This window comes from Musca vetustissima, unplaced genomic scaffold (assembly GCF_032173495.1).
Source record: "Musca vetustissima isolate MV318-11 ecotype Yass unplaced genomic scaffold, APGP_CSIRO_Mvet_v1 utg221622, whole genome shotgun sequence".
NCBI classification, from domain to species: Eukaryota; Metazoa; Arthropoda; class Insecta; order Diptera; family Muscidae; genus Musca; species Musca vetustissima.
Genome location: NW_026879630.1, coordinates 15,444 through 27,765, shown reverse-complemented (window position 1 = coordinate 27,765; position 12,322 = coordinate 15,444). Strand labels below are relative to the sequence as shown.

Here is a 12,322-nt window from a genome sequence, read left to right as displayed (position 1 = left end):
CCAAACGTTAAATGTTGATCTCTACAGTCAACAGCTGGACTGTTTTAAGATAGCAATTGACCAGAAATGGCCAAACTTGGCCAACAGGTGAGGTGTCATGTTCCACCAGGACAACGCTAGGTCACACATATCTGCAGTGACTAGCCAGAAACTTCGGGAGCTTGGTTGGGCAGATTTAAATCAGCCGCCATACAGCCCTGACTTAGCACCAAGCCATTATCATCTTTTCGATTTCCTTTATTTCTCAAAACTAATATTTGAGCTCTATCTAAATCTGAACAAATTTTCACGAAACCTGACCCACATTATTCTAGACTTAATTCAGTATGATTCGTGCAAATTGAAGGATATATAGGGACTTTGGTGCACCATTTACATTAAGTAGGGCGAAAATATATATATGGGAGCTATATCTAAATCTGAATCGATTTTTCCCAATTTCAATAGGGTTCGTCCCTGATCCAAATAAATGAGCTGTGCCAAATTTCATCCAATTCGGATCATAAATGCGACCCGTAATTTGTTTACACTTTAACATGGACAGACTGACGGACATGCATAAATCGACTCATAAAGTGATTCTATGCATATTCTCAAAAGGAACCATTTGTCTATCTCGTTTCCTTTTTTCCTGTAACAAGCTTATGCGAAAAGACATAATACCCTGTACCACAATGTGGAAGGGCATAAAAATCAGTTAGCTATTAAAAAGGGGGTTAACTAACTTAAGTTAGCTAAAAATTGGGTTATATGGATACTGCTATTAAAAAAGGATAGTACCCGAATATTAAAAATTTTTGGGAGGGAGATTTGTTTTACAAATACGACTACAAACCAGTGAGCGGAGCAGTATAGTCGGACGGGGCCGACCATATGATACCCTACACAACTTCCTAGAAAATCTCACTTTGTGTGGTTCTATATTCTGAGTCTGGTCAATATTTCGCGATATTTGCACCCTCTTGACTGACTAGAGGTCAACAGATATTACTAATATTCAGTACAGTCTACTTATGTTGTGATGTTCGGCTTTCAATTGCCAAAAAAAAAAACACACACACACAAATTAAGTTTTCGGCCCACTTCATCCCAAAATTATTATCTGATCATCATCGAAAATTATAGGCATATCCTTGACCATAACGGGAACCTCACGGAACATTTCAAAGCGATCAGCGGTATATTTCGAACTCTAGTGTGGTAATGGGTTACTAAATAATATGTGAGTACGTAAGCACCTGTAAATATTTAAGTGTAACTCCCACATCCGAGTACACACGACAATAAAATTGATATCAATTTAAAGTCAACCACTCCTCTTGGGTATACCATCAACTTCTCGTGTCTATGCCCTTCAGGGGTAAATCTATACGCTATAGGATACAAATTTTGTAATTTTTCACACTAAAATCAGGATCCATTTGATCCGCTAAATATTGACCGATCTTTATCAAAACAGGCATGCTTATCCTCTTCTCTCTCCTTCTCCTTCTCCGTGTAAAAATTTGCGGTCTCTAGATCGACCAAAAAATCAGACAAAAATAAAGTTTTTGGTCCATTTCATCATCTAAATATTAACCGATTTTTACCAAAAACAATAGGGGTCTTCATTGGCCAGAACCCATCCTACATGCAAAACAGTTATGAAGATTGGTTCATAACTGTGGCCTGTATCGTGTTTACAAATTATAATGGACAGACGGACACACATGTCTAGATCGACTCAGCTAGTCGAGATATGAGATCGGTATACTTAAAGGTGGGTCTAGGATCAATATTTCGCGGCGTTACAAACTTTTGGAGCTGCACAAAGCTATAATACCCTGACAACATAGTTGTGTAGGGTATAAATACCAAATTACTGCGAATTCGGTTGAAAAACGCTCTCAAAAAGCCTAATATACTGAAACCGACGAAATCGGTTGAAAACGCGATTAACAACATTGGGGTATCCTTACATGGGGCCCATGTCTAAACGTGGACCGATATAGCTCATCTTCGAACTTGTCCTGCCTACAGACAAAGACGACTCCGTGCAAAATTTTGGGGATCTACCTCAATTCGCTAGAGTGATATAATCAGACAGACTGATATCGTTAAATCGTCATAGAATTTTATGCTGACCAATAATACATATTCTTTATAGGGTCGGAAATGATTATTTCGATGAGTTAAAAACTGAAAAACAAACTCAATACCGCACTGCCAAATCAAATATTCTATGCCCATCGTTAGTTTATAGTGGAGACAATATTATACATCCTCCTCAAAGAAAAATGATGTCATAAGGCCATGAAGATATTTCAGATACTCGAGGTGTTAAAATATAATTAAAACAGCTTACATCAAAACCCACATCTCTTATAAAAGCATTACAGCACAACCTTCACAAATTCTTCACGAAAACTAAATTACTACCAGTATTAAATTTTAATATCCTCCCAAAGTAAAAAAGGACAACTGATAACTTTGAAATAAAATCCCAATAGTTTGGTACTTAAGTGGCGGAAAATTGTTTGGCCCTAAAGCATTTATCACACCTTTGTTAAAACTTTAGAGAGTCTTAATAAAAACAAAAGTGTGTTAGTTAAGTTAGGAGAAGTATCAAATAATACGATAACATGTCATATCCAAACATATATCACACATGACACACACGCACTCATACGATCACATGCCAGGAGGACACATAACTTATTCCCGCACTTTTCGCTTCAATAGGCTTCATATATCATGGAAACCCATTTTTATGTTGTTCTTGTTCTTGTTGCTGCTGCTGTTGTTTACCTTCATAAATTAACTACGAACGTCGCCATACAGGTTGTCAACGTAACCGTGTGATAGGTAAGCCAACCAACCAACTAAGTTATGGACTTCAAACAATGCAAAGGGAGAATATATATATCACACTCAAACCTAACGTAGTTCGAAGCGTATCCTTTATTCTGTGTTTTTGGAAAATCGTGTGATTTGTTTAAGTATATTAAATTTTAAAATTGAAAACTTCTTCAGTTTCAAATAAAAATGGGCAAAAAAGGCAAAGGAAATAAATTGGCCAAAATGTCGGAAGAGGAAAGGGCAAGATATTTACAGTTACGAGCTGATATCGAAGAGGAGGCCCGTAGACGTAAAATGCAACTGATTTCCATGTATATGAAGGTATTGTTTGTCCTTGGGAATTTTAAAATGGTTTAAATCTTTACAAATTATTACCTTTTATAGAATAAACTGAAACGCGAAGAGGCTTTTAGCCGCCTGAATATGGCCAAAATAAATCAAGAGTGGCGTTCCATTTTGAGGCAGGTGAAGTGTCAAGAATTACGCAAAGAAATCATTGATATGGAAAAATACAGCAAGGATATGTTGGATCACAAGGATAGTGTTATCCAGCGTTTGCTGCATGACTTGGAAGTGGCCCATGGCCAACATGATACAAGTTCACAGATCCACATGGAAATGTTGCAACATTTTATGGGTGAGTGTAAAGGGATGGATTAGTATACCAGGATTTTTCAAATGTTTTGTGTTTTTCTTTTCAGATATTCAACAGCAACGTTTGGAATTTTTCAAGGATAATTATGATCGCGAGCGTCAAATAATGCTGGAACAATTCAATGAGGATTTCAATAAAATGGAGAAGTTGAGAGAAAGAGCCCAGGAACAACTGGAAAATGTCTACTATCAGCTGGAGGAAAAGAATGAGAATCAGCGGAATGAGGCTCATGAACGATATTTGGAGAAACTCGATGATATTAAGGCCACGGTAAGGGGATGGTAAACAGAAGAATTATCTCTGTAAGAATAAGTCTTTTCTAAGCACCTCTTTAAAAAAGAACACCTAAAATATTCTACATATAAAATGACTCCTAAGAGTATTTTACACATAGCAGAATTCCAGAGGATATACGAGCAGGCGCATCCGCATTTTTTTCCCAATAAAAACACGCATTTCTAATTTTTCCATTGTAAAAAATTGTGGGTGCGTATTTTTTGAACACCAATTTCTATATAAGGGAGTTGCCGCGCTTTTTCTGCTAGGCTAAGAACTTTCCGAACTGCCCTCGTATTTATATACGATCATCAAAACTTAGACGTCATTCTGAAAAACTTCTACATGCAAAAGACTCTCTGTTACGTATATGACCTGCTGAATGTTTCCTATATGTAGACGAAGGTTTCTATAAACAGAATAAGCCCTGACAAAGGTTTTTATTTATAGAAGGACCGCTGAAGGTCTTTTTGCGTAGAAAACTGCGAACATGAATAAAATAAAGGCTGCCAAATCAAATACCCCTTTTTTATACATAGAAGACATCCTGAATGCCTTCGGATTTTTATAAAAAGAATACCTTCCAATTGTATTCTACACTTCGTGGACGTCCAGAAGAGATAACATATTTGAAGGATCGCCTAGAATGTCTTCTATACGTGAAATACTCTCATGAATGTCTTCAGTACGTAAAATACCAACTGAAGTTTTTCTATACGTAGAAACATCCAGATGATTTTCTCTCCTGGAAGAACTCAAAGTTCTGTAAGTAAAGACGATCTCCTAAAAGGCCATTACCTAGACAAGCACGTCCTGAAAGTCTTCTGTACACAGAAAACTCTATGGTACGCAGGCGACCACCCCCTGAAACTTTTCAATAAACAGACGGTCTTTATATATGCCTGCTATAACGAGTGGTTTTAACTAAGGCTGAAGTAAGCTAGTCGCTGCCAGGGTCAACCTAAGGACCCACAAACCTTAAGTAAAACACGAGTGATTACTATTTCAATCTTTATTATAACACTCTGGTGTTTACAATATGAATAATAGTTTGGATGTGAGATAAGCTTTATGTTGGAATCTTCTAATCGGTAATGGTAGCTAGGTATGAAGGTCGGATCGTTAATAGCCGGCTGGTTACAGTCGGCTCGGGGGTGGTTAAGCTGCTGTCGGTACGGCTAGCTGCTGTCTGTACGTTGGAGATCGGCTGGCTACAGTCGGCTCGAAGATACTCGGCTAGCTGATGTCGGCTGGCTACAGTCGGCTCGAAAATACTCGGCTAGATGATGTCGCCTCGTTGAAGATCGGCTGGCTACTGTCGGCTCGAAGATCCGTATGGTACTATGAAGTGAATGAGAATTATTGTGTACTTCTAGGAAATTGTCTGTTGATTAATACGATGAAGTTGAAGAACGCAGGTAATGATACTGGCTTAGGTTTAGAGTGAGACGTTATTCACTACTAAATATTGAGGTGGGTTGACATTAACTTGGGTCGTGCATAATGTATGAAACGGTCACGGTTCTATATATAGAATGCCTGTTGAAGGTCTTGTATACATCCTGAATACATAAGGGAGCTCTTCATGGTCTTCAATTCTTAGATGGCACTTTGATATTATTCTATTATTATAGGACATCCTAATGCTTTCCTATACTTAGAAGACCTTCATAAAAATCCTCTATATGTAAGAGACCTCTCACAAATATATTTTAGAAAAAAACATCATAAAATTAAGTTATACTTAGAAGACCTCCCGAAGGCCTTCAGAATTTTTGTTTATAAATAATTCTATACCTCGAGGACGTCCTGGAGGGCTAAAATATTCGAAGGATCCCTTTGAATGTATTTTATATGTAAAATACTCTCTTCTTCTATACGCCTTCTATACGTAGAAGACCGCCTGATGGTCTTCTATATGTATAATACCTCCAGATGATTTTCTAGAGGACCTCACAGAAGTCCTATAAGTAAAGGCAACCTCCTGGAAGTTCTTGTATACATAAAATATTTTATGATTGTTATTTTAACATAAACTCTACCTTGAGGACCCACATGAGTCTTTTTTATACGCGAAAGACTCTCAGGAACTCTCTACTATACGTAAAATACCACCTGATAGTATAACATACATAGAAATATTATAATAACGGTCTATAGTTAAAAAAAACTCCACCAATTAGAGGTATTTTATATGCAGAAGGCCTCCTGAAGTTCTTACCAGAAGACATCTAGCTTCTATTCATAAGATACCTTCACACAATATCCACTTGAAGTTCTGCTGCAACACTCTATACCATCTTCCACCCCATCCTTGACATTTCATGTTTATTTTTCATAAATTTTCCCTCTCTTCTTCTCCCAACATTAGATGCAACTTCGCATTGAAGAAATTACCGAAAAAGGCGAGCAAAAGCTTGAAAAATTATGGAAAGAATATCAACAAGCGTTGGCGGAATATGTTCAACATACCGAAGGTTTCTACGCTGATTATATGGATTTAAAGGAAAAAGATGAAGAATATACAAATCAGACGCGAGAATATTGTTATGAAATAGAAAAGGCCAGTAATCAATTGGCCAGTTTAAAACTCACGGTGGCCGATGCAGAGGATAAAAGTGAAGTAAAATTGAAACATTTGAAAGATCTCAAAGAGTATATGATGAAAAAGCATGCGGAACTGAAGGAGAGGATCGACGCTGAAATGCAGGAGAATGAGGAGAAATTTAAAGTGATGAGTGTGGAGAGTTATAAAGCGGTAAAGGTGAGTAATTTGAAAGACATTTTATTGTGGGCAAGTAGTAGTAAAGGGCGTAAATATTCTCATACAATACTACATTCGTTTCATGGTCTTCAATTCTTAATATTCCTTTTTACCTCTTGATCGCCTTCTTTTCTTATAGAGCGTCCTGAAGGTCTCCCATACTTGGAGGACCCCCATTAAGGTTGTTTATACGTGAAATATTGTGAGGAATGTAGAAAGCATATTTTCTATGAAAATCCCCGTAAGGGATTTTATATTTATATGACCTGCTGAAGGCCTTCTATACGTAGATGTTCTCCAGGTAGTTTTCTATGTATACAAGACACACTCGTTCCTTGGATACACAGAATACTTTTCGGTCGTCTTCTTTTCTTAGGGTATTTCTGAAGGTCTTTAATACTAGCAAGAACTCCTGTATCTGGGGGTTTTCTATTAGGATACCGAGATGACTTCCTGAAAATCATCTATACATAGAAAGCCTGACCTGATGAAGGTATATAAATAGAAGACTTCCTGAATACATAGAGGACCTCTACATGGTCTTCAATTCTTCTAAAGCCGACTTTTGTCGTCGACTACGTATGCCTAGTCTAAAAGTCGACTTTTGCGTATGCCAAAAATCATTGCCAAAAGAACCGGTTTTAATTTTTATACCCTTGTGATTCCGTATTAGGTTGGGGAAAAAGAAAAAATCTGCTCTGAAAAGGAATGTTCTGGTGTGATGCCAAATGTTCGAACCTTGACACGGATAAATTTAATTCGTAGATGCAATTTCGCAACAATAGTCGACATAAATACAACTTATCAAGTAAAGACATTTGTAAGCCACATTGCCCAATATGCCTGATGAGCCGCTTAACCAACGGCGAAACGCGTCGCCTAGTGGTGGGAATGTAATGTCTTTCTGGCTTTCCTTTTCATTGCAACTCAGATCATGTAACTCATCTGGAAAGAGAAATTAATAGAAAAGAAATAATAATTTTTAGAAAAAAATCGACAATGAAAAAGCTCGATGGGTGCCACACCAATTAACAGAAAAAATTAGGATGAATCGAATTTCCATCTAGAAACCTTGGCCAAACGGAATGTGATAAACCAATTAAACGGGTGTTGATTGGAGATTAGAAATGAATCACATATGATAAAGTGGGCCACACACCTCAAACATGTGCGTTCGATCGGTGTGAAGCTCCTAGCCCACACACGTCAAACGGATCCATTAAACTTCATTTCATATTTATTTTTGAAGCGTGAAGATGGATCGCGATAGTGATGACGGAAAAAAGACGAAATATTTTTATTTAATGTAAATGTATTAAATACTTTTATTTTATTCCGGGAAAAAACATTTTTATTTGCCACACAGTAGAATATGAGTAAAAAACATCGAAAAATCTTCCAAATACATATGTATTGCATTTGTCCGATGATCCGCACTCCACGAAATTTCTCAACAGGAAATTTCTCTCAGGAAAATTTTGAAAATCGCCCATAATCCCAAATCGGACATTCCGAAGCATGTTAAATAAAGTCCTATAGTTCATATAAAAATGGATTTATTTTTCCCAAACTATGATATTCTTGATCAGAATAAAGTTCTATGTCGAGTCCGCAGTTATGCGTGTCCGCTAAGTTAGAGCTCTGAAATTTTGCACAGACATTGATAGTGTTCTTAGGATGTATGGTATTGCAAATGCGATATATCGTTTACGTTTTGGTGTGCCTCATATAACGGTTCCTCTTAATATTTCCGTATTTTGGTGATTTTGGACACGTTTTCCAACCGATTTGGCTATAATTTGGTATATTGTTCGGTTCTCATTGATATGCATTATTAATATTGACCAAAATTTTAGGGGAGCCCTTATATAAAAGTCCTCCAATATTCGGTATTTTTGGGGATTTTGGGCACTTTTTCCAACCAAATTTGCTGGAATTTGGTATCAAGAATAATTATACCCTACACAATTATGTTGTCAGGGTATTATAGTTTTGTGCAGCCCCAAAAGTTTGTAACGCCGCGAAATATTGGTCCTAGACCCACCTTTAAGTATGCCGATCGTCATATCTCGACTAGCTGAGTCGATCTAGACATGTGTGTCCGTCCGTCTGTCCATTATAATTTGTAAACACGATACAGGCCACAGTTATGGACCAATCTTCACGAAATTTTGCATGTAGGATGGGTTCTGGCCAATGAAGACCCCTATTGTTTTTGATAAAGATCGGTTAATATTTAGGGGATGAAATGGACCAAATACTAAATTTTTGTCGGTTTTTCTGGTCGCTACAGAGGCCGCAATTATGGTCCGAACATCGTGAAAATTTACATGGAGAAGGGGATCGGGCCTAAGAATAAGCATGCCTGTTTTGATAATGATCGGTCAATATTTAGCGGGTCAAATGGACCCAGGATTTTGTGTGACAAAATTTTTATTCTGGGGCGTATATACTTGCCCCTGAAGGACATATAGCCGAGAAGTTGATAGTATATCCAAGAGGAGTTGTTATATGGCTGTATGTACTCCGATGTGGGAGTTATACGTAATTAAGTAAAGGTGACTATGTGCGTATTATTACTATTACTCCATTAGAGGACGGAAATGTCGCGCTGATCCTTTGAAATTGTACATGAAGTTCCGATTATGGTCAAGGACGACGCTTATAGTTTTCGGTGAAGTTGAGATTTCATTCAGGGGGTGCAATGAACCGAAAACTTTAATTTTGTCAGATTTTCTAGTCGCTCTAGAGGCAATTATTATATGCAGAAAATCACATATTTTACAAGGTGAAGGGGATCTGACCAAATACTTAGAGCGGCTGTTTAGATGATGAACGGTCAATTTTCCTAGGGTCAAATCAACCAAAACCTAAAGTGACCAATTTTTTATTTTATGACGTAAAAATTCACTTCAAGAAAAAACATTCTGGAAAATATGCAAGACTTAGAAAGAGGAATTGTTGATCTATAATCGGTAAAAAGGGTGAAAATATCACGAAATATTGCCCAGGCTCAGAATATAGAACCGCCGAAAGTATGCTTTTCGTGGTAGTTGTGTGATGTATCATATGGTCGGCCCCGTCCGGCTATACTGCTCCGCTCACTGGTTAATATTGACACAAGTGGAGGGCATAAAAAGTTCGACCGGGCTGAACATAAGGTGCTTTTTACTTGTTTGCTTCATATCGGGTTCCTTTACCAGTTTTTATTTCAGAAAAGTATATAAATCTACTGTAACCTGACATCTGACTGACATCTATTATTGCCTAGAAGCAGCGCCTCCTTATATTTTCTGCAGTGGTTGTGACCCCTACTTATTTATTTAATTTTGTGTTGCTATTTTCCGCTGGGTGGCGCTATACTCTACCATTGCTATTGGTACAATCCTTATGTGCTGTTGCTGATGCAAAGGATGTTTTAAAGAATGTCAGGGTACATTGGTTGCGTTTAATTTGGAGTGGGATGTAAGCCTCTTTTTAGGAATATTCGCAAATCACTTTGAAATCATGGTTTCCTTCCTCATCTGGGATTAAAACCCAGAGAGGTCTGTAGTCCGACACAGTATCGGGACCCCTGAATATATGATGTTTTAAACGCGACCCTTTGGGCTCTATAAAGTCCATGGAGGATTCAAATACATATTCAAAAACATTTATATATAGTTTCAAGGTTCCCATAGCCCATACAACGGTACCAATTTTGGTATGTTGATGGTTTTAACCTCATTTTTGCATCCGAATGTACTACAATTTAAAAGTCCAAGTACTTGGAAGTTGAAACAGTATTTACAATGTTTGGTAAAGGTTCAGTTGTTTAGTTACTTCTATATAAAATTCCACACTAGAAGTTCTTAAATTTGGAATTCCGGATTCCTGGCGAATAAACAACCTCCTTGAAAGTGTTCAATATAGGTGAATTTTTTCTGCATCTTAAAATGTGTCGCCCCCCTTTTCCAACCTGAATGCTTATTCTCTGTAATTTTCTCACGTGATATAAAATATGTAAAGTTTCTATCCGATTTAAAGAATTTTCAATGTTCACCATGTGTGGGAGGCCTAAATAAGGCGAATTTTATTACTTCAAAAATCGTTTGTTTTCCTTGTTATAATTTTGCCTATTTGGGTCGTTAGAAGATCGACGATTAGACTAGAGGCGAAAATTGCGTATTTTAACACTAAGTGTTCATTTTCCAGTGCTTAACATCGTTTGCATTTTGTTTCATTTTAGAATTTAAAAAATATTTTCGAAAAAGGCAATACCTTGCTACAACTGGTAGCTGTTTGTCGAAAATTTGAAACCGAAAAAGAGAAGATTCTACCCTTGGGATTGCCGCCGATTAGCAAAATTATGTTTGAAAATGAAGCTGAGCAATATTCACAAGTACCCGAAGAAATGAAATCTGTAAGTCTGAATATTATTATTTTTTGTAAAATACTAAAATTTTCTTAATATTAGGAAAACTTTTGCAATTGGCAATTAATGGAAGATTTTTGGCGACGTGTAAACAACGTTAAAATCGATTTGGTTTGTTTGACACAACGCAAACATGGCTTGGAAGAGGAAAACGAACGCCTGAAAGCCGAATTGGAGGAACGTTTAATGAGCCTGAACATTGCCAACGGTATCAACACCCATGTCAATGATTATTTGGCCAAAAGGCCAAGCAGCATGCGAGTTGACCGAGTGGAACGTATCGATTTGGATCAACGCCAAACATGTCAGTCGGCAGATGTGAAAATGGGTCGACAGCAACCACAACATCCTCTTCATCATCAGCAGCAGCGTCGTCTTCGTCCCCATACCTCCTGTATAACGGAGGCAAATTTCACCACAGTTGTACGTTCTCGAATGCTGGCCAAAGGCAAACCGAAGCTGGCCAAAATTGTCGCAATAAAACATTGAAAAATCGCAATGCAATAAAGTCATTGAAGAGCGGAGGATATAAGGCCTTGGATAAAGTGATCAATAAGCCATGGAGTGTCCTTTGCTGGTTTTTGGATACGTTTTCGTTTTCGCTTTTCTTTTTTATTAACAACAACAGATGTTGTGGGCACCTCGCCTTCTTCCAATTTTCTTGTGGCTTCTTCCCCACCAAATGGCCACCATAAAATATGACACTATCAAGAGTTTTTCGCTTTTTTTCTTTTCATTTCATATAAAAAGTAATAATTTTTCTTGTCATTCCTCTTTGTGTTTTATTTTTAAGTAAAGTGTGGGGAACATAAAATAAATGTCAGTTGGTCGGTCGGTCGGTCGTTGGTTGGTTGGTTGGACAATGATGATTTTTATTTGATGTGGTCGTCATTCCATCAAATATGTGTCAAAAAGTAATAAAAAAGTGAAATATATAAATTTAATGTTATCGAAATTTATCATTTCCTCCATTCTATTGTTCCCACTGCAATTCCAAATGCGAATGAAAATCACCCCAACCCCCCCCCCCCCCCCATAATGGATGTAAGAACTTCCAATAGGTTGAGGTTAAGGTAGTGACTGACATCAAACATCAACTCAATACAATAACTGACAACTGTAACAAATCTCAAGAAAATAAAAGAAATAACATTTTTAATGAAACTCCATCACAATGGTTTATTACGGTTCATAATCTTTAGAATAGGAAATTTATATTTTTAAGTTGATGGCTAGGGGAAGTAAGTGTTTGGAAAAGAATGTGAGTTATAACGTAAGAATGTAAAACCACCCCTATAATTATGAGCATAATTTTTATCGGTATAATAAAAAAATGCATTTAAATATATATTTTTTAATTTTGTAAATAAACAAT

At 37.1% G+C, this 12,322-nt stretch overlaps 1 protein-coding gene across 1 annotated transcript; it reads left to right on the top strand.

The window, feature by feature from the left end:
* The first annotated feature begins 3,024 nt into the window (after positions 1-3,024).
* LOC133324640 (dynein regulatory complex subunit 2-like) lies at positions 3,025-11,466 on the top strand. Its single transcript, XM_061533474.1, is given in 5 exon segments — positions 3,025-3,159; positions 3,223-3,475; positions 3,540-3,763; positions 6,141-6,533; positions 10,762-11,466. Coding segments are annotated over 5 exon segments (1,680 nt in total). The 3' UTR covers positions 11,437-11,466.
* Positions 11,467-12,322: the final 856 nt, after the last annotated feature.